Source organism: Cyrtonyx montezumae, unplaced genomic scaffold, assembly GCF_038088225.1.
Source record: "Cyrtonyx montezumae isolate F1298 unplaced genomic scaffold, pur_monq_1.0 scaffold_17, whole genome shotgun sequence".
Classification (NCBI taxonomy): Eukaryota; Metazoa; Chordata; class Aves; order Galliformes; family Odontophoridae; genus Cyrtonyx; species Cyrtonyx montezumae.
Genome location: NW_027071903.1, coordinates 35,573,502 through 35,600,539, shown reverse-complemented (window position 1 = coordinate 35,600,539; position 27,038 = coordinate 35,573,502). Strand labels below are relative to the sequence as shown.

Here is a 27,038-nt window from a genome sequence, read left to right as displayed (position 1 = left end):
AAAAAAACCCAAACGGTCAGCTGTACTGGTGGAATGATACTCCATTTATATATAGAAAAATAACAACAAAAGTCAAGAGTTCTGTGCTGGCCTGCCAACACGACCAAGAGGCTGAACATGTCAAATGATAGCACCATGAGCATTTCTGAGAAGTCTCCCCACATCACTGCTGCTGGAAGTTTCCCTTCCCTAACATGCTTTCAGTGACCGCTCGGTGATGGCTGTGACCCTAACAGAGCTGCACACGGTGAGCACACAGCCCGGCCCAACCACACACTATTTCTCAGAGGGACTGTTTGAGCACCATCAGTGTAGCACAAATGAAAGAAATCATGCCTTCCCTGTGTTTTGCAAGAGCACCGTGCGGATCTTGGGCTGCACGGCCCCATGCAGTGACAGAGCAGCACGGCCAGCTGGTCCCCAGCTCATGCTGTGCCGCAGGGCTGCTCCCAGAGCTGCCACGGGTCCGGGTGCTCTGTGGGCTCGGGATGGTCCTGTCACCTCCTGGAGGCCCGCTCGTCCCCACGGTCCTGGTCTGGAGCCCCGTGGTGCCCCTGCTGGCGGCAGCTTTGGCAGCACTGCATGTGGACTGTTGGGAGGTGGCACCTTCCCAGCACCCGCAGGGTCTGGCAGAAGCTGAAGGTCAAGCGGTCACGCTCACAAACGAAGCCTAGGGGATGTGAGAGGACAAGGACAGCGTTACTGCAGTCCCACTGCTAACGTTGGCAGATGTTTGATAAGAAAATCAGCATGCACTTAGTAGAGACTTCAAAAACCGCAGTCACCTTAGCACCGAGCAGCTGTTGGTCCTCATTTCTAATTGCCAGCAGAAATGAAATCTGCACTGCTATCTACAGCCTGCGGCATCTTTCCAGAGCAGAGAAACCATACAGCAGGTGGGCTGAGCCTGGGGCTCGTCACCACTGTGCTGCACACAGCAGCAGCCCTGGAGCTGGGCGTACATCCCATCTGATCCTGTACCCCGGTTCAGACTCCGTTTGCGGCCAGCAGATGCAACGGTGAAACTGCAAACGTTTTTGGTGCCGTGCCAGGGCCCGATGCTGCCGACTGCAGTGGCTGAATGCAGCTCTGCAAGCTTTCCTGGGCAAAAACCCCCCACGAAGGGCTTGGTGTCCCACCAGTGCCCCAAACCCCTCCCTCAGAACAGGCAGCGGAAGGCGACAATTCATTTCTGCATTGTGCTTAGGTTGTTTCATGTGGCCTTCACTTCCTGCAGGTGTCTCACACCCCCCCCACGGCACCCATGCTGTTCTGTGGATGGGCTGCTCCCCAGCCAGCTGCAGTGGGAGCTGCATCACGCCAGGCTTCCTCTGCCAGCAGCCAGGGAGCACCGATGGTGGAGTGACGCAGCCGGGTGCTTCATCCAGCTCCTTGGCTTCGGCCCCAAAGAGACTTTGCTCCCTAAAAACACCCTCACACTTTGCATGCAAGTCCCAGTGCTGAGCACCCTGTGGAAGTGGCAGGAATCAGCCTTGGACCGGGCTCTGGTGGGTGCAGCTTGGGACAGACCCAACTCCAAGCACGCCGTGTTTATAAGCATGAATCGCTGAGTTTGCTTCTATTCTTAATTTCCACCTTTTCCAGTTTGTATAAAAACAAACACTGAACACCACTGAGCCTCTAGCATCTCTCACAGCTGCGTGAAGCATTTAAATTACATCTGTTCTTATGTCACCTCCTGTAGGAGGGATTAAATGCAACGACAGCCCTCCTGTGGATAAGGGCAGAGTGGCTGCACACAGCTCCCGGAGCACCTCCTGCCCTGCACATGTGGACAGCCATGGGATGGCCCCACTAAAGGGTCTTTTCTCCCTCCCCAGGAACTCTTTGGCAGGGAAATGCCAGCGCTGGGGACAGAGCCAGGCAGCTCCCCGAGCACTGCCCTATGCTGTCTCCCTTTGCTGAACAAAGGGCTTTGTTCAGGGAAAGGCCAATGTTCCCATTCCCACCAGGGACAATCTGGTCCTCGGTGGTGAGAGCAAGGCACACAGCAGATGCAGAATAGTGCTCCCCTGATTTTGGACTTCAATCACAGCCTTCAGCCTGCCAGCAGGGAGGTCACTATCCTGTTCTAAAATTAATTTTCTATTTCAGTAGAGGTATTTCCTCTCTTCCTCTCTAACAACAGCTACTTCTGCACGGCAGCAGTGTCCCTGTGCCCTGAAGAAGTCACTCAGTGCTGATGCTGCCTGCCGGTGCTGCCAGCTCCAGTGGCTGCCACCAACCAGAGCCAGCACCAGAGCTGGTGCCGTGCTGTGCTCCCTGCCTGGGGTTTGGGTCCCACCTGCAGAGCATGCTGCACGTTTTCTGGCAGAGCAGAGCTGATGAGGAATTGCAGGAAAGCCCAGAGCGGCTGTGGCACAGGGCGGAGCACAACCCCAGCCCCACCTCGAGAACAAAACCAAGAGCACTGGAGACATTCAGCAGAGGGGAACGGCCTGCTCAAGTGATGCCCCCTTGGTGTCAGTCACAAGCATCCCTGCACCCCAGAATCCCTTTTACTATGAGGCAGTTGAAAACACGAAGTGGTCTACAGCCCTGTGTGCATGTGCTGCAGGTCACAGCCGCACTGAGCGGTGATCCAAAAACACTTTCAGCATTTCTGGTGGGAGACGGGAGCCTCAGTGCGTTTCTGCTTCCAGAAACCCCTCCTGCCCCCAAAGCTTTGTGCTGGAAATAGTGTGGGCACATGGCTGCCAGCCGAGCTGCAGAGCAGCACACAGCCTCAGCCGTCTCAGAGTGAAAACCCTGCACTAGGACTCGGTGATCACTGACCATCAGCTGCAGCATGGCTCTGGCAGCATGGCACGAGCTTCCTGCAGCATTCACCAACCTGGCGTGTTGGGTTGCTGGCTTGGAAAGCAATGGTGAGCAGGAGAGGTGGAGACATCAGCTATGGCTCAGGCAGGTGTGGACAAGATGGCATGCTCCATGGGGTTGGCTATTTGCTGCATCTATCAGAGCAAATGCTACCCCAGTTAAAACTCCAAGGGGCTTACAAGAACTCAGTTAGCTCTGCTGTGACCCTGAGGCTCAGTCCTGCAGTGGGAGTGCTGCTGGGCTGGGATGGCCCTGTGGAGCACTGGGAATGTCAGCAGGCAGCTGCATGCCTTGCTGTGCTTGTTGCTGTTCACAAGCTCACCCAAACAGCCTTCCTAGAAAGTTATTTATGGATTGCAACCAAGCTGCCTCCTGCCTGCCCTTGCAAGAGCTGTGAAGGTTTTGCTGCTGGAGCTTCTGGCTGCAGGGCAGCCTCCCAGGGCTGTCATTTGATTGCTTTCCAACAGGTCAGTGCCCTGGCACGGGAATGGAAATTCCCAACACTGCATCTGTGCACAGGCAGAAGACCAGCAGCCCCACCAGGCGAGGATTCCCTGGGTAAGCTGAGTTAACTGCAGAGCAGATCCTGTGGCAGGACACAGTCCAGGATGGGCTTGCAGTGGGAATGAGCTGCTGTTCCTTCCTTTGACCTCACGTCGGAGGGGCTATAGTTGTCAAAAGAGTTTTATAAAATGAAGTTGTGGGGCGTTGCTGAGTGTTGACTGCTCGGGCCCAGCACAGTGTCCCAGCACAGAGGGTCAAACTCAGTGTGGAACAACTTGGCTGAGCCATGATTCCTCCCTGGACAAGGCAAGCTGTAGCCAGCTCTTCATTTTTCAGCTCTTCAGAGAAGGTCCCTATAGATTTGACTCAATTTTCATTTAATCCTTTTACTGTTATTTTTTTCTATTAACTTTTTTTTTTAATGATCCTAACACTTCATCTAAGAACGCACTCCAATCTTCAAGCTGATGCCAAATTTTACTCTAAAGAAATAGCTTAAAGCAGAGCTTTTCAAATCCAGGCCAAGTCAGCACATTAGAAACTGAAAACCCACAAATTTTTGGCTGCTTTTTTAAGTTGGTGTGGAAGTCACTTTACATTTCATTTAAGCTTCTGCCATACAGAGCTAAGCACTTACTTTTATGCTGGGGTAAAACAAACTTCCTGGTACAGATGTTGTAAAAACAAGGCAAGGTTGGGCTCAGCGCTGAGCCAGCAGGATGAAAGCGATGAGCCTCTGACCTCTGGCCTATGGGATGCACTTGGAGCCAGGTCCCAATTTAACAAGCTCTATCACATCTTGGCTCCTGATCCCAGAGCTGCGGACCCTCAGCTGGCAGCCTCATTTCCCTGCACATAATGGCACAGTCCCCGCATTCAAAGCCTCAATGGGCAGCACGGTGTTTCTGCAGTGCTGGGAACTGCACCAGTGTCAGGAGAACAAGTCACCCATTTATGCATGAGATACAACACTAAACCCCTGCTGCTACAGTATGTGCTCAGCCTCTGCTCCTGCAAAGCAAACCTGCACCGCTGCCATCACCTGCAGCCCCACCTGGCTCTGGCCATTCATGCCAGAGTCCATAGAACTGTAAAAGCTTGGAAAATGGGGAGGGGAAAGCAGAAAGCACCCATTATTCAGGTGCTGGTGCTCAGGCCTGCATTACCGTGCAAGGATCACCAGCACCCGGCCTGGGGATCATGGGCAGGACTGAGCCAACAGCCGTGCTCACGGAGGGGCGAGGAGCAATGAGCCATTTGTCAGCCTGGATCCGACAGGGAGGAATTCTCATTTCCCAAGCGCTGATAAAGAGCCAAGACTGGAGGATTTTCCCTACACTCATGGAAAACAACTGCGCTGTCTTTCACTTCATTCTCAGCAGTAAGGGGAGGAGGAGAAAAAGCCAACTCTACTTAAACACATCTCTGTACATGACCCCCAGCTTCCTCTCCAAAAGCTGAAGCCACTTATAACACACAATTGGCAAGGCAGGCAGGAACACACAGCCATCTCACAGCTACGGACTCACCGATTGCTTCTCTTTCCTTTTTGTTTGCAAGGGGATTAGGCAGAGTAATGGTGCTGGGCTGATGAAGGAAGCAGAAGCTGGGGGCAAGCACAGGGGGCAAATGGGAGAGGTAATGCACGGCTGAGTGCACTGATCCTGTGGCCGTGGGGGAGCACTCCTCCATTTCTGCCCTCATTTCCCTGGTTTTAGCACAGCCCAAAGCCTTTTGCTGTCACTGTGCAGCTCCCGGTGCTGGAGATGAGCAGGTACTTTTACCCTCCTGCTTGCTCTGGACACTGAAGTCCATTGGAACTTATGCTTTCAAAACCTTCAATCTACTTGGAGATGGCCAAGGAGGAGGGAGGAGAAGCTTCGTCCTCTCTGCTGCTCAGCTCAAGGTTATTCATAAAGAGTGAGAACGCTTTCCCAAGCTCGATTCTCCATTGACTGCTGCTGTTAATTAGCAATAAATAAAGGGCACTTAATGGCTCAGTCAGCAGCACCTCCCTCTCTTGCCCCCAGGATACAGACTTACATGCTCAAATGACAAAAAATTGGAATTTGCTGCCATTAATTCTAGCGTGTATCCCTTGTGGACAAACTTAGCTGCATGCAGAACCATGAATGATTTCATTTCCCTATCCAAAGCAAGAAGGAATAGGATGTTTAATTGCCAATTAATCTTGAGGTGACTGGAAATACAGCCAAGCACCGGATAATGAGCCTGGAGCACAGGCAGCAGCAGGGTGAGAGCAGACACGGGTCTGCCCGTCCCGTGGGCTGCTCCTGGAGCACAGGCAGAGTGCACCCCTTCTGCTGGGAGGAAACCTCTGCTCAGCTCCTGTAGAATCCACAGCCATGACTGCCTTGTGCAGCCTGCTCACGGCCAGCTGTACTCCTTGCCTTAATCCCTTTTCCCCTCTGGTATTTACAATCTGAGATACTTCTGGGGAACAATTGCCCTGCTAACATGTCTCGGCAGCACTGCCTCTGCATCATCCGTTCCCAGCAAATAGGCAATGGTTGCTGGGGAAGAGAAACAGTCCCAGCAGCTCACGGTCCCCTAATGGGGGCCTGTGTCTGCTGATGTCCTGATGGACAAGGCGTGCTAACAGCGAGCGAGGTGCTCTGTTCCTTGTCCCCCAGCAGGATGGCGGAGCACACACATCCCAGCTGTGGCTCCCCGCCCTGCTGCCTGCTGCCCTTCTCTCCTGATGTTCTTTGCAAAGGCAGTCACTGTGGTGTTTTTTTCCCTGCTTTCTGAGCTGCAAGAAGTGATCAAATGCTTTGGTAACAGGCGTGGCTGATGTGGGTGTAGAAGCTTGGGGTCAGCGCGTAGGCACGGATGGAAATCAGAGTGCAACAAGCTTTCCTGAGACAAGCACTGCTCTTATCTCACTGGCAGCCGTGTCTGCAGTCCAGCAAATCTGCTCCTGCTCTTATCTTCTAGAAAGTGCTGCCAGGAGCAGAGAGCTATGCTCCAGAACAAGGAGCAGCAGGGCTCTCCTGGCTGCCACATGCAGAAGCAAAGCCCAGGAAAGCACCAGCAGACCCCACACAGCTCCGGGCCCTGTGCTGGGCCAGGACCCCACTGGGGGACAATGTCCATTCCCACTCACCCCCTGATGGCTCTCCCATAGGGTCCCCCATCCTGCTTCCCCAGGTTGTCTCCCAGGCACAGGGTGATTGCCCGTGGTTTTGGTTCCTCCTCAAGCTCCATGATGCCCCATTCCTCCTGCAAACAGGTTTTTGAGTTCCTTGTCTCTGAACAGAGTAAGAAGGCTTTCCCCAGCTTTGCCTGGACTTTGTGGGGCCAGACCTGAGGGCCTGGTGGGCTCAGATGAGCCTGGGAGCCATCCGAGGACACAGCCAACCTTATCTTCTGCACTCACAGCTGGATGCAGCTGTCAAACTGCAAGAACATTTAAAAATAACTTCTGTGTTATCATCAATTAATTTATAACCTAGTGACAAAACGGGATTCTGGTTTTAATTAATTCCGACCTCCTTTAATTGAAGAGGGATGATTGCTGGTGAGATGTTTGTTTACGTCTGTTCCACCTCCTTTAAAAATTCATCTGATCATGTTTTTAACATTTCAACTCTGCTGGGGTTATTCCATCTTCTAACGAGAACATAATTGTTCCCAATGCTGAGTGCATGATGCTGCTGGTACCAGCACACGCCGAGTTACAGGAGACAGAGGCTCCTCATCCTTCTAACGTACACATGAATCACTGCAGCCTTCATTAATCTTGTGCAGCAAAGATCCTCTAAAGCACAGGAAAGGGCCAGAGCGTACGTTCATGCCTTTTCTGGGAGCCTCTGCCTGTGGATTTACACATCTGTGATTTCCTGCCATGTGAAAGTTTTGTTCCTCCTCATAGTTTGGCAGGAAATGTTTGTATTTCCAAGAGGCGTTTCCTGCCCTGGGCCATGGCCAGAGCATGTATGTCATTTTTAATCCAGAACTGTAACATTTATTTGTGTGCTTCCTACACATCTAAGTGGTTATTCTGGTACAACCTTGACTACTCCGAGCATCTACACAGCTCTCATCACCAAGCCCAAGTGATGGGAATTTTCCCTTGACAAAAACAGCCGGAACTACACATCATTTCTTGACCAAACCTAATGGCTAAGGGCTGCCTGGATGCTGGACAGAGCTGCAAGCGCGCTGCCCTGCCCTGCCCAGGCATGCAAGAGAGCTCAGCATGTCAAATGTTTCTTGCTGGGCAGACAAAAGCTCTTCTCTCCAGACAAATTCAAAAGATAAGGCTGATTAACGTGCCAATATCAGTGACATCTAATCCCCTCATTGCACTGCTTTTCCTTTTAAGAGCTCTCAAGTCTTGCGGTGCACGGGTATCTCCTGTAACTCTCTTGTCTTTCTCCATTACTATTTCTACCAGTCCTGTGTACAGTAAAACATCAACCCCAGCCTCAATCCGGAGCACTGAGGCACCGCAGCCCAACCCAGACACACACTGAGGTGTGGTATGAAGGCAATTTACACTTTTCTTTGACTCAAAAGGGACTATTTGGTGAAGACTGCCTGGAAGGCAGATTGGCAGTGTCTGTGTGTCTGTCTGGTAAGTGTTAGGTAATTAATATCAATTAGCAGACACCACTGGAGCCAGAGAAACTCATTAAAGGGAGGATTTGATTCTTATTCTGTTGAAGCTGGTGGGATGTTTCACCTTGAAAAAGGCAGGGACCAGTGATGGGAGGACTCAAGACATCACCTTAACCTGCTGGCACAGGTTTTACAGCACTCACAGCCAGGTTCCCAGAGCAAAGCACCTGCACCAGGCAGCTCAATGAGCTCTTGGGGAGCACCACCACATCAAAGAGAAAACATCTGGTTACCAGGAAGGACAGAAAGCCCTGCGGGGCATCGCTCACTCACCTGCCTCGGTGCCTTCGCAGTTCTGCAGGTTGCACTTCTGTGTGCTCTCAGGCCACGGCTCGTGGTCACAGAGGCTGCTGTCCTCCTGTGCCTGCCCAGTCTGCGTGTCGATGCACTTCACCTGGCGCCGCTGGATGCCCCCTCCACAGGGCACTGAGCACTGCAGGAGCAGGCAGCTGTCAGCCCCGGGCAGCTTCTGTGTTCATATTGCATCAGTCCCCGGGGTGGGGAGATCTTTTAGGTCTTTATTGCAGTGTTCCCTGGTTTAGTTTGGAGAGCTGGGGTTCTGCCCGAGGTCTGGCACTGCTGTCCAGAAAAGCTGTGCTGCCCCATCCCTGGAGATGCCCAAGGACAGGATGGATGGGGCCCTGGGCTGTCTGACAACCAGAAGGGTGTGGGGCTAGCAGTGCTTTAAGGGCCTTTCCAATCCAACCATTCTATGATTCAGTGGTAGGAATGTTTTCGTATATTGCTTTTGTAAGGAAACCATGCCATGCAAGGGCACAAAGCATCAGCTCAGCCCAGGGCTCTGCTGAGGAGCTGCATCAGCATAGCCAGGAGGATGCTGATCTCAGAGCCCACAGGAGAACCGTCTGTCCCCACCCAATCTGCTCACCTGTCCCCAGGAGCCCACCACCCACTTGGTGCAGGGGTGGGTGTTGCAGGGCCGGGTGTTGTTGGGCCGCAGTGTCTCATCACAGTGGCCCAGCTCTGGGCATGTCACCAGGCGCTCCTGCTCCCCTCCGCCACACGGCTCCGAGCACTGCAGGGACACGAGGCACCAAATGGAGTAACACAACCACACGCACACTCAGTGCCCTGGTTTCTTAAGGAAAATAACTGCAGAATGCCCCTACCAATACATAAGCAAACACAAATCCTGCCTCCAGTGTCAAATAACAACTTTGCAACTACTGCTCGTATCAGCAGGTGGTTTTCTTCCTAGCAGGGCCTGGAGGATGCAGGAGCTCTGCTGCAAGCACCTACTCCTGCACTGAAGACCTTTAATAGTCATCCTGACCCGCTGCCTCCCTGCCCACGCTGCTGCTCAGCCCTACCAGCAGCCCTACCTCTCTCCACGAGGACGTGTACCAGTCCAGGCACGGTGTGTTGTGGCAGGGCAACTGTGCTGGTGGTTTGTAGAGGACGGCGTGGCAGTGGAAGGGCCGCAGCAGCCGCTGCTCTCTGGTGTCGACGCAGTGCACGTCCCGAACCTTTGTGCCCCCGCCACAGTTCCTGGAGCACTGGGTGAACAAGAGGAATGTCACGGGGGGGCAAGGGCTGGGGGAGTCCTCCTGGAAAAGGGACTAAAGACATACTCCACCCTGGGCTGGCTTGAGTTAATGCTCAACTTCTTTTCACCTCTTTCTCTAGCAGAAGCTGGAGAACAGTCTGCAGAGCTCCAAATCCATCACTACCTTCCCTGTGAAAGCAATTGGCCTCCAGTTGTAACAGCAAAAAGTCCTCTGGCATTAGACAACCAGTGAGCTCCCATCCACGCATCTCAGAGACTGAGGCCACCCAGAACAACAGGGGTCATTCTCTACTGTTTAATTTAGGGAAATCCTCCAGCCTAGCTGCAAACATGTCCCGCTACTGCAGGTTCTCAACAGCATTTTCCAGAGACTTTCAAACCTTTCTTCGACGAGTTTTTGTGGTTCTGGCTTTTTAGCCACCCCAAAAGCAGAACAAGCAAACACAAAGGTGACTGAGAGGTAAAGAAGCACAAACTGCTGGCAGCAGGCAACTCTGTACCCATACAGCAGGTACCAGCCACTTCCCTTCTCCATGCATTACCAAGGGAAACGCTGTGGAAGGAGAATGAGGGACCGGGTGTATGCCTGCTTACCTTGCTCCAGTTCCCCACACGCCAGGATGAGCAGGGTCTCAGGGAGCACCTCCGGGCAGGGACAGGTTTGCTGGCAGCAGAGCAGTGCTGCTCGGTGCCGCTGCTGCAGCGCACGCTGCGCCAGATTGCACCCACACCACACGTGGCCGAGCACTGCAAGACACGGGCAGCCCTGACACACCTGGGCAAGACCTGTTCAGCAGTTTGAGTGCTCTCTAAGAGATGTTTCGTGCCCTGCATGCCTTTCACAAGCATTGTTTGTCCTCTGCTTTTTCCTGCTACAAACTCTGGTGAAGTTTTGTCTTCCATTCACCCACTTGAAAGGTGCTGCCCTCACCCCCTCCTTCAGATTCACCCCTCACTTTCTGGAGTGCTCAGGGATGGTGGGTGCTCTCTCACAAAGCCCATATGTGTGACTGTACCTTACTGACAGCAAGTATTGTCCTCAGAGTTACAGGGTCCTTTGTGCAGCCTCCTTAAGAGTCCCCCAGTGCTGTCTCCAGTGATTCGTGCCACTGAAGGCCTCTTTTTTTTGTGTGCTTTCTGATAAAAGCCCATTACCATGAATTGCAGAAGCCATCTGTCTGTCACTGCAAGTGCTATGCAAAGAGCAGCGACGATACAGCTATGCAGTAAAATGATAGCTGATAATTACCTATAATTCCCCATTCACTACATTCAGCACAGCCCCTTCCCTTTGGTAATTTGCAACCTTACTGCGCCTTAACTTTGACATTTAAACCTCTGCTGTTTTGTGGGATATTTTAAGATAACTCTGCTATGGCAGCAGCTTGCTCCTGTGTCTGGCTGCTGGCAACACCATAGAGAGTGCTCCTGGGAAAGGCACGGGTCTCCTATTTCTAAAGCCAGCCCCACTATGCTCTTAGTGGGACCCCACACATACCTCACTCCAGTTGCCGACCTCCCAGCTGGGCACTGCAGTGGGTGCTTTGGTGGTGGGAGGCAGTGGCAAAGCCTCCTCTTCCTCCCAGAGTGGTGAGGGTGTGGGGGTGGGCTGGGGCCCCTCATGCTCTCCAGCACCATAAGTAAGTGTCCCTGGGGCTGCAGGTGGTGAGGGCTCCTCAGGAGCAGCGTGGCTGACTGGTGCCATGCCGGAGTGCTGGTGGGTCCGGGGGGATGCTGGCACTGCGTGGTGTGGTACTTGTGTTTCCCACGGTCCCCATTCATCCCCCTGCACTGCTGAGGGCTTGGAGGGTGATGCTCCTGTGGGAGGGCTGTAAGCTGGGAATGCTGGCATCGCTGGCACCAGGGCACCTTCTGGGGTGAGGCTGCTGGCAGTGAGCTGGGTGTGCGGTCCTGGCATGGTGGGGGACACGGGCAATGGTGGCAGTAATGTTGTGGTGGCCACTAAGGGGGCTAACGTCAGAAACAGGGGGCTGTGGTACCCTGGCTGCTGCCCTGCCTCCCCTCCAGGGCCCATGGTAGCATCTGCAGGATGGGGGCTCACAGGGGGACCTTCTTCATGCCTTCCCATCTCCTGCTGCAGGCTGTGTGTGGTGGGGAAGTTTGGAGCCACCGTGTCTGTCACATGCAGCTGCTCTTCGGTCTCTGGTGCTGCATGTGTGTGTGCAGCCCCCCGCAGTTCTGGTATTTCTGCCCACTCTTCCTGCTCTTTACTCTTGGAGGCAGCGCCATTATTAACATCAGTGATGACAATTCCCATTTCCCTTGGGTTTTCATGGCTGTTCTTAGTGCTGCCTGCACTACCGGGACCCACCGTGCTCACACGGTCCTGGATTCTGCTTGCAGGCTCTCCCACGTGCTGCAGACCATCAGGTGTACTGCCTGCACCAGCACTGCTCCTGTCAATGGGCAGTGGTGCAGAGGAACTGTCTGGAGCCCAGGAATCAAGGCTGTGAGCTGGAGCATGCCACGCAGGACTGGTGCCCACTGGTGCAGTGCCCTGGGACAGACTGGGGAGCAGCAGGCTGCTGGTGGAGGCAGGACTCACTGCAGATTGGGTGGGCAGTGGATCCTTGGAGCAGGGCACGGGCACTTCTTCCCCCTCATCCCTTGTGAGAGCAGGAGCAGCAGCACTGGGAGCAGCTGTCCCCGTTTCTTCACGCTCAGGGAACACATCAAATAGGTTGTTAAAGACCAAACCTCCTGACTCTGTCTCCTCTTCACCATGCACAGGAGCAGAAGCACTTGCATTGCTTTGCTTCACCAGATCCTCCTCCTGTGCTCCTCCTCCCAGCTTCATGGGGTGCAGAACATTCTGGGGCATCTCAGGAGGCTCCTCCACATTGTTGCTGCTCAGCTCTGGTTTTGGGCCTTCTCTTTTGGTCTCTTTCTCAGTGAAGGGGTAATATGACAGATCCTCATGGAAATTGATAAAATTGTAATCATAGTAAAAATCGTCAACAAAAAAATTGCCCTTTCTGGTCGAGAAGTCATCCTCAGTGATGACATTGACATCATTGGACTCTGGGATATTTGGAAATAAGGGGTTAAATTGAGGGATATGGTTATTTGGAATGTAATGTATTTCATTAAAAATCTCTCTGCTGGAAGAGCCACTGCCAGACCAGTCAGTGTTGGCGTTGTCTAATTTCTTCTGGCACTGTGGCAAGGAGCAAATAGTTTCCGAGCTGGGTCTTTGTGCAGGGTCACAAGTTGCTTGAGTATTATTGCTGCAGTAAACAGGGCGTCTTTGTGTTCCATTCCCACATGTTGCTGAGCACTAGGAAAGGAAGAGGAATAAAAATTTCAGAGGCGGGAGCAAGGGAGATGTAGGATGGTGAGAGAAAAGTAAAGTCTGCGCAGAGGGTGAGGGGCTCTGCCTCTGTCACCCACACCCAGGTACCCTGACTGCTGCTGTGACCCTGTATTCTGCACATCCCATCACGGCGTGGGGTCATCAGCACAGCTGCTGGCTGAGTTGAGCACTGGGACCGTCTCCCCACCATCTCAGGGGGGCACACATGGCAGGGCATTTTGCACAGGGTGATCCTCAACCTGCACTCCAGATAGAAATGATCTTCCCTGGAGCTGGATGCTGTGAAGAGCTTTGTGTTAGATGATCTAATAGGTCTTTTCTCTGTGACCTATCACCATGAATGACATCTCTTCTGGAAGAGAATTTTTTAAGAAGGGAATAATAACATGGGTGTTGTCCCATTAAGCAAAAGAAAAAAGCAAGGGTCAATAAGCAGCTCTGTGGAGGACGCCCCCTCCTCCACAATAGTCCCTTTGAGATTGCTCAATAAGAAAGAACCCACAATCTGCAAAGAAAGACAGCAATATTTTCTGCAAGATAAGTAAACTGTAGCACTACTAACACCACATGTGGGCTGCACAAGCCATGGGTGCAGCAGTTTGCTACAGCAGATGCACAGAGCATTAGTCACATACATCAGCGTGCCTTGCACACCGCAGCCAGCAAGAACAAATCTCCAAGTCAAACAAATCCAACAGAGGGGATTTCTGCAAAAATTGCTGTTCTCAGGATGAAAACAGATGGGCTGAGGTGGAGCTCTGATGCACAGCCACCAGCACTGGAAGCTAAGAGTGCAAGGTGGGCAGAGAGAGCCCTCAGGGTATCTAGAGACCATCTGCCCTGGGCTGGCCTGGAGATGTGGTTCTCAAATAATATATACTTGTCTATTTTGAGCCTTTCTCATGTTTGATCAGCCCTTGCAAGGCCCCAGTGCCCAGATGGGACCCAAAGCACTCCCTGTGCTGGTGCTGGTGGGCTCCAGCCCCACAGTAGGATGTGTCCTCCTAGGTGGGATGTGTGTCATCCTGTGGGACATGTCCTTAAGCTGCCCTGCAAGGTGCTGCCCCTGGCCAAATTCCCCTATTTATATGTCTCCTCAGAAATGCTGAGGAGTGGAAGTGATCCTGAGGAATGTGCCTGGCACATGGCAGAGTTCATAAAGTTGCATGTCCATCACAGGGCACTTCCACCCACTGCACAGCATTGCTGAAATGCAGCATCTCCACTTGTCTGCCTCTGCAGCGGGGTGCAAGCAGGCTGCCTCACCCCACCTGGACAGCACTGCCAAATCAGGGGAAGCACAGGTCACCACAGAGCTAAACCTTCTTAGCAAATGGCTCCAGTTCCATCCAGGAGATAAGCTCCAGGAATCACAGCTCTCATAGGGGAAAGGAAGAGGGTTACTTGCCAAGCCTCAGTTATCAAGAGAGCCCCTGAGGCACAGATAAGAAACCACTGCTGTTAGTAGCAGCACAGGGGGAACAAGCAGTGATGGTAGGAAAGTTCAGCCCCTAGCACAGGACTGCAGAAGGCAACACTGTGCCAAGCTGCTTAGAGGGATGTGTTTCTGCAAGCATGCACCAGGGTCTGCAAATACACAAACCAATGAACCCCCCTCTTATTGTCCCTTTTTATGAGTAGATGAATCACGTTTCTGGAAAGTTTCCCAGCCCCTCACATTTCTCTACTTATTGGTGGTGATCGTAATGAAGGAGAACTCACACTTCAAGTGAAAGAAGAACAGAAAAGTTACAGGCATATTAAAATCTCAAGCACGTTTTCATGGTTTCACAGATGCAAAGATGGCAAACCCAAAGGGCAGCACTGTGACAGCCTGTGCTGGCTCCATACATAGCACAGACCTCAGGGCAACTTGGAATGCAAGACTTCTCCTTTAAACTATTGCAGCCTTCTTTCTCAACTGTGCTATTGTGGCTTTTGTGGGCCTCTAGAAAAATATTTCTAAATAGCTCTCATTTAGCCTTCAAATTTTCTGTTCACATTTTTATTCTGTTTGTTTCTTAGCAACAGGCTCCGTTCCCAGGCTCTGATTTGTCTCCTGATACTCTTCTTCACACTGAACACTTTCTGAAACCACTGCTCAAATTAGGAGTTATGCCTCTTTGGTTAAAAAGCTCAACCACAAAAATAAGGCTTCACAGGGCGTCCAGTGAACGCAGCTTTTATACTTCTCTCTCTTTTTGAGTATATTGCTGACGAGCTCCCCAGGGCAGCCTGGCAGCAGAGGTAAGGCAGCCACAGCACCAACATGCGTGAATGCAGAACAGATGTCCACCCACCAACAGGCACGTGCGTGGCACAGTTGGACCCCTGGCTGGCCTGCAGCACCTCTGCAAGCACAAAATGTTTTTAAAGGCTTCTGTCAAAACCAAGGAGAAAGATTTGTGGGGAAAGATTTGCACGCTCAGGGCTTCAGTATCTCCTGCTTCTGCCCTCCTCGCATCAAGCATAGTGCATGACTTTGCTCTTGATGGAGAAAGCAGTGTAATTCAGTGAAACTGCCAGGCATCCTGGTGCACACAAAATTCCTTTCTGAGACCTGGTACTGTAATGCACACTCCAGAATCACTTTGCCCTGTAGCCAGGAGGGCTCCTGCCCGCTCCAGGACATCCTGGTGGCACCCCATCTGTGCTCCTGCCAGCTCTGCAGGAATCTGCGACCACCCGTGTGATCTGTCTCACCTCTGACCAGTTCCCCACAGCCCACTGAGAGGGACAGGGGACATCTCGGTGGCAGGGAGCAGTGGCTTCTGGCTTGGAGAGGTGCTGGCAATCCGCTTGCTGCAAGGCTCTCTGCTCATCCAATCCCACGCTCTGGATGCAGAGCACTGTCCTCTTCATCAGCCCCGACGTTCCACACGTGGCTGAGCACTTTTGCCACTCTCCAACCCACCACCTGGGGGAAGACAAGGGGGAAACGCTAGGGCCAGCTCCCACCAGGCAGGATCTGCCCCCTGGCCCTGCTGGGATTGCTTGAGCAATGAGAACGTGTTGAGAAATGACACAAAGAACAACAGACCTCGCGGGGCAGGGCTCCTCATTGCACGTCCTTTGCTGGTCGTCAGGCCGTGTCAGTGTGTCACAGTACCGCTCCTCCACGATGCCAGCCAGCTTTTCCACACAGTGCACAATCTGCCTCTGCACTCCTGGGGACACAGACAAGGCTTGGCTCTGCACAGAACTCGATTCAGAGCACTGAGCATCTTCTAACAGCAAGCAGCAGGAGGCCCTGCATTGCCCTCAGACACCAAAACCAGAAGAACATGAAACCTCCACTGAAACTGAACCCGACACTTGAGAGCCCACTTCTCATGGCCCCCACGTGCTGCCAACCACACCAGCATTCCTATTGCACCCAGCTGGGAAAAGGAGAGCCAGACACCAGATGCGTGATACAACACATACGTGACTAGAGCTAGGAAACTTAACTGTGCTGGAAAATGAATGTGGAGCTGCACCAGCAGCCTGGATGGACATTACCACCACTGGTGTGGCCAGGGCAGAGGCTCCTGGGTATGAGGAGCAGAGGACACGAGACAAAGCACCTCCCAGGGCTTGAGAAGATGTGACCTGCTTGTCTGGCACGAGGCAAACCACTGATCCTGCCCTGGGACTGAGGCCAGGGGTGCTCAAGCAGAACGCTAGAAACGGGCTGCAGAAAGGTTTGGCAAATCTTGTGCTCACTTAAAAAAAAAATGGTGTCAGATTCTACCTGCTCTTTCAGGGCACAAAGATGTCAGGAAATACCTTTGGGGCTGCCAAAACCATGTGCAAGAGCACACTGACTGCTGGTCACTGCATGCGTGTGCAAGTGCATGCATGTGCACACATACAGCTGCTCAGGGGGCTTTCCAAGGAGAAGCTAACTCACAGCAGCATGGCTCTTTTTGGCAGCCTCCTGTCCCAGAGCTGCTCGTGGTCAAATCACCCCGACACCTCCTGCTCCTGTTCTGCAGCACTCACAGGTGACATTTTTCAGGATGGCCTCATTCCACCATGCTGCTTTGCTATCGGCTTTTGTCCTGCTTTTTGCAGCACATACTTGACCTGTGACTCGGGAGAGCTGTAAATAACGATGACCATCTGAGTGGTGATGGCCCACCAGGGCTGCTGAGCTCTGCTGGGGAAGCTCCCAGTGCTGTGGCTCCAGCACTTGGAGGTTTCTGAACGTGCATGAGGCTTGCAGGGCCCTCCCAAATCTCAAATATCTCAGCTCTGGGAATGACTCCAATGGAGTGAGCATCCTCATCAGCCAACTCCTGCCTCATTTACTCCTGTATTTTCATTCTGTTTTGGAAGCTATCAACCATATCCCAAGCTATGCAAATGAATGCTGGTTTTAAATAAAAGAAAGTGACCTTGACTGCTACCCTCTTTTGACTGCACAGCAGCATGTCATGGGCACCCATACACATCCACAGCAAAGAGCTCCTGTAGCAAAAATACATACAAAGGCCAGCAAATTCACGCAGCTCCACATCTCTGCTGCTTCAAGGCAAGAATCAACTCCTATCTTGCAGAAGGCAGGAAATATCTCCTGGGTCTCAGTACTGCCTAAAATGGATGAGTGTTTGTGAAGTCTCTGTGCTTTTCACACAAAGGGATCCTTTTTTTTGCCCTTTAACTCTCATCCGGACCCGCTGTGCAGCTGCTCTCGAGGAAGCGCTTGCTGCTCGTAGCCTTGCTCTGCACCACGTGCAGGATCCATCCCACCCCATGGGTGCTGTGCTCAGCCCTGCACTGCTGCAGGGGAACGTTCAGCTGGGGACAAAGCCAGAAAGCTGAGAGGGAGAGGGATCGGATCCTTCTGATGTCTATTTACATTGTAATGTGAAAACACTCTCCGCTGTCAGTTCTGTGGAGTGCCGTGAGACCAAACGACCACACATGCTCACACACACATCCCTCGAAAGCTTCCTGTCTCATGGGGCCTGGGATGCTTGGGACAAGCTGGGGAGCAGGGGACATCAGAATGCAGTGTCCAGCTCACCCTGGGGCTGGTGGCTACAGCCACAGCTACGATGCTCTGCCCCCACCAAGTACCCTCTGAAGTGCTCCCTGAGGTGCTCTCTGTAACGCTCCTGAAATAACCCCCCCTCCAGAGGTCTGGCCAGGCTGCAGGCCAGCCATCTGACACTCCGATTTCTCTAAAGATCCTTTGTCTCAACCAACCTGGCAGCCCAGGAACACCCGGCACAGTAATAGGACACCGAGCTGAGGAAAGTGCTGATAAAGAGCGGGCTCGGTGGGGGCCACCGAGAGTTACAACCTCAGCAGATGCTGCTGGCTCTTTTTCTCTCCAAGCACTACTGAAACCAAAGACCCAGGAATTTCTAAGGCAAATGCTAGCAGTGTGCTCAGATGTTGCAGTGATGGGGAATGCGGCCCAGAGCACGTGCAGTTCTTGCCACCAACTCCTTCTCAAACATCTGCTGTGATGCGTGGTGCGGCATGAGGACAGGGGTCCCTTTGGCTCCCTGCACCACAACATCCCGCTGCCTACCAAGAGGAGATCAGGGATGATGGAAGAAGCAGCAGTGACCGGCGGGCCGTGCCCTGCAGCACAGGGGTGCTGTGCCAGACTCACCAGTGCCACACGTGGCAGTGCACGTGGTCCAGGAGCCGAAGCGCCAGAGGAACTCGGCCTGCTCGACCTCGTTCTCGCTGTCAGCTGGCCGCTGGATGGTGTACTGGTAGCGCACGCCGGGGTTGGTTTCCTGGAACAACAGCTGTGGGAGACAACAGGCAGAGAGAGACACGGTCAGTGCAGTGTCTGACTGCTGCTGCAGGGGTTTTCAAGGATAGGAACCCTCAGCGCAGCCATGCAGGTGTCCCTCTGTTCAGCTCTGTACCAGTGCAGGGTTGGTCTCCTCTCTGTTGGCCAGGGACAGCGATGTTCTGGTTGCTGCTAACAGCAGCACATGAACATTCCAGAAAATGTACTTAGCATGTGGTCAAAGTGTGTAAGAGAAGAGGAAGTGCCCCAGTTGACACCAATGAGAGTACTGGGCTTGTGGAAACGTTAGGTAATCATAAAAAGTAGCAGCAAGAGAACCGCGGCTTCAGTTTTATGTCTCTGCCAAAGAGCCTGGAAGGATCCTCCTGTTAATCCTCTCTGGTCCCACTGCCAAATGCAGCTGCATCCAAAGACCTCCTCAAGGCTCAGCATAGCTCGGCCCTTCCCTGTGAACGGCCCTGCTGTTGTCTGCCCCAGCAGAGCTCAGCGAGGAACATTTGCATGCCACCACTGAGCCCACCGTGGCACATGGTGCACCAACACCTTTTCCCTGCGAGGACTGCACCACTGCTTGCTGCCACCATGCTGCAGCAGCCCTCAGCACAGCTTGAGATGGTGGGTACCCAGCCCAGCCCCTGTTCACATCTCCAGTCTGCTGCCAGGTCAGTGATTTGACCATGCCAGGGCTGCAGACGGGTATGCACCACGCACAGCACAGCATGCAGAGTGGCTGGGGGTCACACCCCCTTCTTGGTGCAGCACCCCAAGTGCTGTGCTGTGGGAAGGGCTGGAGGCAACAGTGAAGAACCCAACAGGCAGCAAACACTCGATGGCTGGCTGGTAACAGGCACTGGGAAGAATGTCATTAATCTCTCCCCACTTGAAATGTGGCTCTCACTGCTCTCCAAACGAACGTGGCTGCTCCTACAGTTAATGCAACCCCTGCCCAAAGTGCCTCCAGCAGCAGTCAGCACTCACAAAAGGCTGTGAGTTTAAATGTGTTTTTTTTAGCCTAAGTGCTCCCATTATTGCCAAAGCTCTGTTGTTCTTGGAGCTTTGGCAGGAGCAAGGGCATCTTTCCAAAACCTCTTCATGAATATTGAAACATCTCTGTCAAGAGGTTTTAATTAGGTTACGAATCCCAGAAAGCGTCCCGGCAATTTGCTGGTGCTGAACGTGCCAGTGTTCATACTAGCAGAGTAAAGCAACGCTTGGAAACAGAAACACAAATGCAAAAGGCAAAGTCTTCCAGCCATGCCTGGCTGCACAGCGAGCCAGGGACTGCAGGGTCACACCTCCAGGGCCATCCCTGCCTCTGCCTAAGGAAGCCACTGACAAGGAGAATAAGCCACGAACCTGGCTCTGCAGAGCATGAGCCCCAGGCTCCCAGCATCCCAGCATCCCAGCTTTGCAAGCCCTGGCTGCAGCACGCAGTGGGAACCCCTTATTTCCCCCTGCTGCTGCACTAATTAAGGCAGCGCACTCATGAGAGATCTCTTCCTTCATTTATCAGAAGGTGGTTAAAAGGGAAAAAACAAGGTTAAACCACGATCACGAAGCAAACCTCCAGGGTTGAAGCATTACTCATTCCTTTGTCCTGTTCAGTCTGGTTTCAAGAAGGCATTTTCTTCACACTGTACACTGTATAACCCTCCCCAGGCAACTCTTCAGTGGAAATAAGGCAAAAATTAAAAGAATTGGATTTGTTTCAAAATAGACAATGTTAAGCTAAGCACCAGAGCTGCTGCTGCTTTAGCCAAGTTGGGGGGCAGCACCTGGCTTTTGTTACAAGTGTTCCCAGAACACACCCTGTGTGAACTGGGAACAGAAATTCCCACATAGATGAAAAGTGTAAAGTTTGAAAAATCTTGGTTTTTTTTTTCAGAAGGTTTCAAAAGTTCCTCTTGGATTTTACCTTTTCCCTCCAGTGCTTTTGTGAGGAAGCAGAGCCTGACCTGCAACAACCATGAAGGCATCACTCAGGCTTTGGACCTGCCTGTGCACCCCTCAAGGAGTGTGAGACCTTACCCAGATCCCAGCTGGTCCATGGGGGCCCAGTGCTGGCAGCAATGTGACAGCTCCCAGTGCCTTCCAGTAACACCAGAGCCCACTCGGACTCATGGGCTGCCCCAGCCCTGCCAGAAACACCATGGGCTCTTCTCTTGCTCTAGATAAGATATAGAAAAGGCTCCGGAAACCAGCTACTTCTTTTTATACTCTTTCCTCTGTAAATATTTTGAGGAATGCTGCAAGCTGGATGAGGCTCAGCTGGAAGCAGCAGGCTCACCCCAAGTTCAGAAATGTGCTCCTTGGGCCAGCAGCACACATTTGGCTGACTAAGATGGAGAAACACACTCAGGGAGGAGACACCCAGCCTCATCCTGTGGAACAGCCATGAAATCACATCAGCACCACAAGGGAAGGCTGCAGAGCTACTGACTCTTCCCCCCATCCTTTCCAGCTGCAAACCCTGACTGCCCAGAACCCAGAGCATACCTGGATCCACACAGGCTCCACAGTGGGCCCTGGAGAGGTGAGGTTCTCCCAGTTTCCTGTCCTCTCATAGGTGAAAGTGGTTCCTGCCACCCTGTAATCCCCGTTCCACTGGATGGTCCAGCCACCATTCAGGAAATATTTCTCTGGGTCCTCGCTCCTCAGTGCCAGAAAATTTCCAGCTTCTGCAACTTCTTCAATACGGATCTCTCGGGCTCCAATGGGGATAATCCCAATATCAACATAACCTGAGAATGCAAACAAGCATTTGCTCCAGGGGAGTCAAGGACATGGAGACAGTGCCACAGACATTTGTTTTGAGATCATTAGACACAAATAAAAGTAAGGGAATGTTTTTCTTCGAAGAGGCAAGAAGTGGAAAGACAACTCCTCATCGCCCCGTGCTATTTCTCAGACCTTCTAGAAATCAGCAAGTCTGGATTAATGAAGGACTGCAAATGAGCAGCATGAGTGAGCCTGGCTCTTAGTGACACTCTACCTGAACATAGAAATGAAGCCCCTTGTCCCCTGGTTTCCTGCACAGCACTTTCCACTGGAGCAGCAATGGCAGTTGCAGAGCCATCTCCCTTCTCTGAGTGCTGCCTTCCATGAAGTCCCTGCAGCTATGGGGTCTTGTCTGCAAACCAGCCCTTCACCCTGCTCTGCTGATCAAGGGAAAAATGAGCCCTGCAGACTAGGGCAGGTTGTTTTAAGGAAGCCATTTAAAACAACATCCCATTTTTCTCCTCCCCAGAGGCTGGGAGCTGAACAGTGGCCCTACGCCTGCTCTGCTCACCCCACCACTTTGCAGCTAAACGTTTGGTCCCTGGGGAGGCTGCAGCTACTGAAAGCCAGAAGCATGCTGCTCATCTTTCTCCCTTAGGTGTGTCTTTCTTTAAGGATAGTGCCACGTGTCCTTACCCAGCCCCTCGCTGTCCTCGAATGTCTTCTTGACAGTGTGGCAGGTGGAGCCGTCCCCGTGGCAGACACCGCACCGATCTTCCACTGCGTTGGAGTCGATCTCATAGTCACAGCCCACATTCTGCAACACAGCCCCATCAGCTTTGGCCCCGCACCTGCATGCACTTAAACCCACCCAGGGTTTCACTGTGACACCAGGAGTCAAAAGTGGAAAACAACCACAGTGATGAGGACCAGCCTCAGTGGACAGATGCTGCTCCTAAATGGCAATAAGTACCACGGGATGGGGAGTGGAGTGAGCTGGAGTCTTTTTGCAGGATGGATGGTGATGCACTCAGGTCAGCTGTTAATACAGGTTTCTTGCTACAGTGTCTGCCTGCAGCCCTGCCATCCTGTTTGTACCGCTATGAAATATCAGATCCACATCTTGCTGCCACCTTTCCCTGCCTTGCTCTGCAGCCTATGCCTAGCCAGGCATGAAGCTTGGTTCCTGGCCCTGCCAGTCCTGTTGCAAACACTTCCCCAAAACCTTTCCTAAATCCTGCTGGAGCTCTCCACACTTCAGGCCCAGGCTGCTGCCAAATCGCTTGACCAAACTGAGATTCCATCTGACACTGTACAATAAAAGCTGCAGCCAGCTCCCCAGAGGTCCCACCAGGTCCTGTGCCAATGAGGAGCCTTCAGTCTGAACTCCAGCAGGATGTATCCAAGGAGCCATTTGCATATACATGCTAGAAAAGGAGCACAATTTTTGCTACTGCAGTGTTTTGTAGTGAGCCAGGCTTAATTCTGGTGATGGAGCCAGCAGCAGGCTTGCAGCCGGTGAGTATTTCATGCGTGCATTTAGCTTTGAGTGAATGTGCTGTCAACTGCAGAGAACTACTGAATCTCACTCTTTTCTCCGTGCCAAGTAAAAATCATGACCCCTGAGCTCCCTGTGCCTGTGCATTTGTGTGCTGCAGCCTTTGAAGTGACTTATAGCCTATGAAAGGAGGAAACAGGACCTTCTCAGAGCCTCCTGCTCTGCAGAGCAATTGCCACTGGTCTCTGGCTGGTGCTGCTAGCAGCACAGCCAAGTAGAGGAGGAAACATCCATGAATGGTTCTTATGTAAGAGGATGCAAGGAAACTTGCTTACTGATTATTTCTTGCTGCTGATCTCTGTGCTGCCCTCAGGAGCCCCTGGACAAAGCATTCTGCTTCCTGGTCCTTCTGGCTCCTTGCAGGAAAGATGCTCTCCCTGGCCCACAGCTATTTTATACAGAGCTTCCATGAAATAAGAAAATCCCAGGAGAAAAAAACAAACCCCAAGAACGGGAGAGACTGCTGGGGCTGGGGAGACATGTCCACTGCAGCAGGCTGTGGGTCAGCATCTGCCAGCACTGCAGGGCTGGGATGGGTGTCCTCTCCACCTTCCCTTTCTACCTCCACAGCCTTACTTTCAAGTGAAACTGCTCTTCCTGTACCTAGGGCTGCCCCCCCTCTGAGGGCCGTACCTTGCAGATGCCATTGATGCACATGTCCCGGCTGGAGTTCATTTCATAGCACGGGGTCCCATCGATGACAGCATCCCTCAGCTTCTCTGCGAAGTATTCGTCCTCGGGCCGGCAGTGCAGCTCGCAGGGGTTAACTGGGAAGCCGAAGAGACAGAAACTGAACCCAGGGAGCTGGGGTGTGCAGGCCTCCATTCTCCTGCTTTCTGCAGCAGTGTTGCCCTGGGCTCACACCGACAGGGATCACCTTCTTTCCATGTAACCACCTCCGACAACATAAATTAATCCTGCAAACCCAGCCATAATTTAAAATACGGCATAAATACACTGCAAGTGTGGCAGAAAGGGAAGGCAAAACTTCTACAGGCAGCTCCAGCAAGATCAAGCCATTGCAAGAATCTGTCTCAGGCTCTCCGTTAGGGCTGCAGGAGGAGCCTGGCAGCAGGCTGTGCACACTCACTGTTGTTGGGCACCGGTGTCCACTTGTAGAGCTTGCCCTTGTAGAGCATGGGGTTGAACTGGCTGCACTGGACCTGGCGGAACGATGGCTTGTTGGGAGGACACGGCTTGACATTGCAGATCCGGAATCGCTTCCGTTCTCCCAGGCAGTACCTGCCCCCATACTTTGGCCTGTTTGAAGGAGGGAAAAGAGGAAATAAACACAAAGAGCAAAGGAGGGGAAACTCCCTTATAATAATAATAAACCCTAACCTACAGAGCAAGCTTCTGAAATGCACAGAAAGCATTATTCATGGCCTTGCTCTTCAGTTCCCTCCTGGATGGAGGACACATGCTCTGCACAAAGGCCTTGGCCACTGCAGCAAAGGTATGGCTGCAATGCACAACAAAGATACGGCGACAGCAGCTCCCCAGCTGGTGGAGGATGACAGAATTCCAAGTATAGCTGCCTTTGGTCCAGCTGCTGTATGTTGTTTTCCATTTCACTTCTCCTGGACAAGGAGAGGTGCCTAGAGACACATGAAGCAGCCATTTTTGTACATCTCTTGTGAAGATGCTGGAGGTCCACAGCTACCTTTCAGCATCTTCTCCCTCCTGACAGTCCTTCCTTAATGCTGCAAACATGGCCAACTCCATAGGCCTGGTTTACGAAGCTATAAAAACTGCCGTGACCAGTAGTGTTCGTGTTCAAAGTTCTTCTGCTGCTGGACACTCCTACATGTTGGGGAATGGACCAAGCACTGCTCCCACTCCTCTTGCCCACAGTGTGAAGGCAACCACTGCTATGGGACACGAAACAGGCTGGACCCTCCCCCATGAGCTTAAAACATCACTTTTAACTCTAGAAGTTACATGACTTGGAAGGCAGTGCTTAGCTACCTCAGCTGCTTTTATCTCTGCGAAAGCACCACTGGGAAGTGTCCCTTACGTACAAGAACCAGCTTTTTACTATCAGACTTGGTTTTTCTCCTGAGCAAGATGTAGCTGTGCTAGCACCTATGAGACTTTTGTTGTGGGGATGCTCTGATGGTGCTTCCCAAACACACCTCCCATTGACCTTCCAGACGTCCTCTCCCTTTCTCTACTACCTCCCAACTAACCTCAGCCTCACTCTGGAAGAAGTCCAACTCAGACTTTGACTTTTTCAGTGATCTGAGCAGGGACAGCCAGGCTGAATGGCCCAAATGGTGAGTGGCCATGGTTCCAGGACTTCTCCATCGAAAACTTCTCCATCCAGGACAACCTCCCCTGGCCCACTTGGTTTTGCTTTCTGTGCTGGATGACCTCAGAACTACTTTACAGCATAATGCAACCTGGCAAGAACTCTGGGTCTGGTGGATAGGAACTCTTGCCCAGAATGAAGAAGTCTCCTGAGGCATCTCTTGAGAAGAAACACATTTCTTCAGGCGTTAGATTTTTCATGCTGGTGATTCTTAAAGGTCAGAAACAGCCAGAAACACTGTATACACAAGGTGATAAATACTTACTTATTTTGGAAAGTAGTTCTAAAAATAAATCATTCTTTCCAACATTTTTAAAGTGAGAGGGACTTAAAATGCAACAACAGACTTTTCTCAGATGCCTACAGGCTCTCAAGATAACTGCCACTGGTTCCTGACACTTGCTGTTTCACCAGGTTGGTTTGGTCACGTGCAATTTCTGCATCCCACATCTTTGTGACCTTATGAAAATTACTTTCTCCTGGATTAGTTAAGAGTGGCACAACTTCTGGAAAGGAGTAAAATTAATTATTATTTTACAGTTGTGTTTACATACCTTTCCCTTAGGAAACGCCTGCGGGAGGAAGGAATACCCACTGCACACATTTGTTCACTTCATCCAAAAGGCAAAGCTGAAGATTTACCTACCGTGGCCAAAGCAAACAACTGCCCAGGGAAATTCTGCTGCTTTTACAATGTTTGCTCTCCTACATGCCTGCAGCTGTGTTTGGAACACTCCATAAACTACAATTGCACTTCTGTCACAAAACTCATGTCAAACACAAACCTAGCTCTTGACCTAGGACTGAGATTACACAGCTATTCTTTAAACAGTTCAATAGTATATGTTAAAAACAATGCACCCAAAGAAGTTAGGCAGAAAGAACATCTGGGCTCATTAGAGAAATTCCCTCCTAGCTTTCAGATCTTCTTAAGCCATTGAAAAATGACTGCCACTGGAAAATTGCTCACAAAGCCCTTTTCTCTCCCTGTTACAAGACACTGTGACACTCAGGCTTATTGGTGGCCTTTGTGTGAATCCAATACAATAGGGATTGGGTAAGGAGGGAGGCATCTGGGAACAGATGGGTCAGCACAGTGGTCATGGCATGGATAACGCTGCTTCTTGGTTGGCCCTTGGGCTGGGGAGCAGTGAGCGTCCCCCACCACTGCAGCTCATTCAGTTTGCTCAAAAATCACCCACAGGGAGAAAACAGTTGATAAGAAGCAGTGGAAGTTTTCAAAATGAGAGTGATTCAGGACCACAGAAAGCCTATTTTTCTTTTTGGTCATTAAAAGACACCAGATATGTTTAACAGCTACAAGCCTTTACCCTTTGTTGGAATCACATTCCAGTGCTCTCTGCCTGGTGCAGGAGCAGTTGTGCGTGAAAGCAGAGCCCCTCCAGGGCCTGCCATCACCCAGATGGTGGGATAACCCCATGAAATGAATCGTCTGTGGTGTTTCAAAGGCACGCTGTTCAGAAAGAGAACCGCATAATGGCACTGCTCCTCTGCTGTCCAGTGCAGACACAGGTAGGACCAGACCAGCCAGGCAACGGCCCCTGCTTCAGGGGACCGTTAGGAAGCCTTGGGCTCCTCTCCTGCACAGATGAGCTGAACAAACCCAGGAAAGCACACACACACTTACGTGGGGCTGCTACACTGCCTCTCGGCGCTCTGCACGCCTGCACCGCAGCTCCGTGAGCAGGCAGCCCACGAGCTCCAGGGCCCCCAGCTGCCATCGATGGCATCAGGACGGTAACCCACGGGAACGCACTCGCCGTTGAAGCACCACTGCAAAGGGACAGGTTAGAAGAAGAGAAGCCAAGATAATGATGCACT

General features: G+C 52.1%; 1 protein-coding gene across 1 annotated transcript in view; it reads right to left on the bottom strand.

Annotated features, from left to right (window-relative positions):
• Positions 1-240: 240 nt before the first annotated feature.
• The window catches only part of ADAMTS7 (ADAM metallopeptidase with thrombospondin type 1 motif 7), a 45,343-nt gene continuing 18,545 nt past the window's right edge, over positions 241-27,038 (bottom strand). Inside the window, exons 11-24 of the mRNA XM_065734128.1 lie at positions 26,845-26,990; positions 23,976-24,145; positions 23,519-23,652; positions 22,024-22,144; positions 21,106-21,350; positions 18,460-18,601; positions 15,892-16,018; positions 15,555-15,768; positions 11,016-12,815; positions 10,112-10,264; positions 9,333-9,506; positions 8,879-9,025; positions 8,263-8,422; positions 241-670 (exon numbers count right to left, since the gene is read on the bottom strand). Coding sequence (XP_065590200.1) covers positions 498-670; positions 8,263-8,422; positions 8,879-9,025; positions 9,333-9,506; positions 10,112-10,264; positions 11,016-12,815; positions 15,555-15,768; positions 15,892-16,018; positions 18,460-18,601; positions 21,106-21,350; positions 22,024-22,144; positions 23,519-23,652; positions 23,976-24,145; positions 26,845-26,990 — 3,906 coding nt within the window. The 3' untranslated portion in view covers positions 241-497. The remainder of the gene's footprint in view (positions 671-8,262; positions 8,423-8,878; positions 9,026-9,332; positions 9,507-10,111; positions 10,265-11,015; positions 12,816-15,554; positions 15,769-15,891; positions 16,019-18,459; positions 18,602-21,105; positions 21,351-22,023; positions 22,145-23,518; positions 23,653-23,975; positions 24,146-26,844; positions 26,991-27,038) is intronic.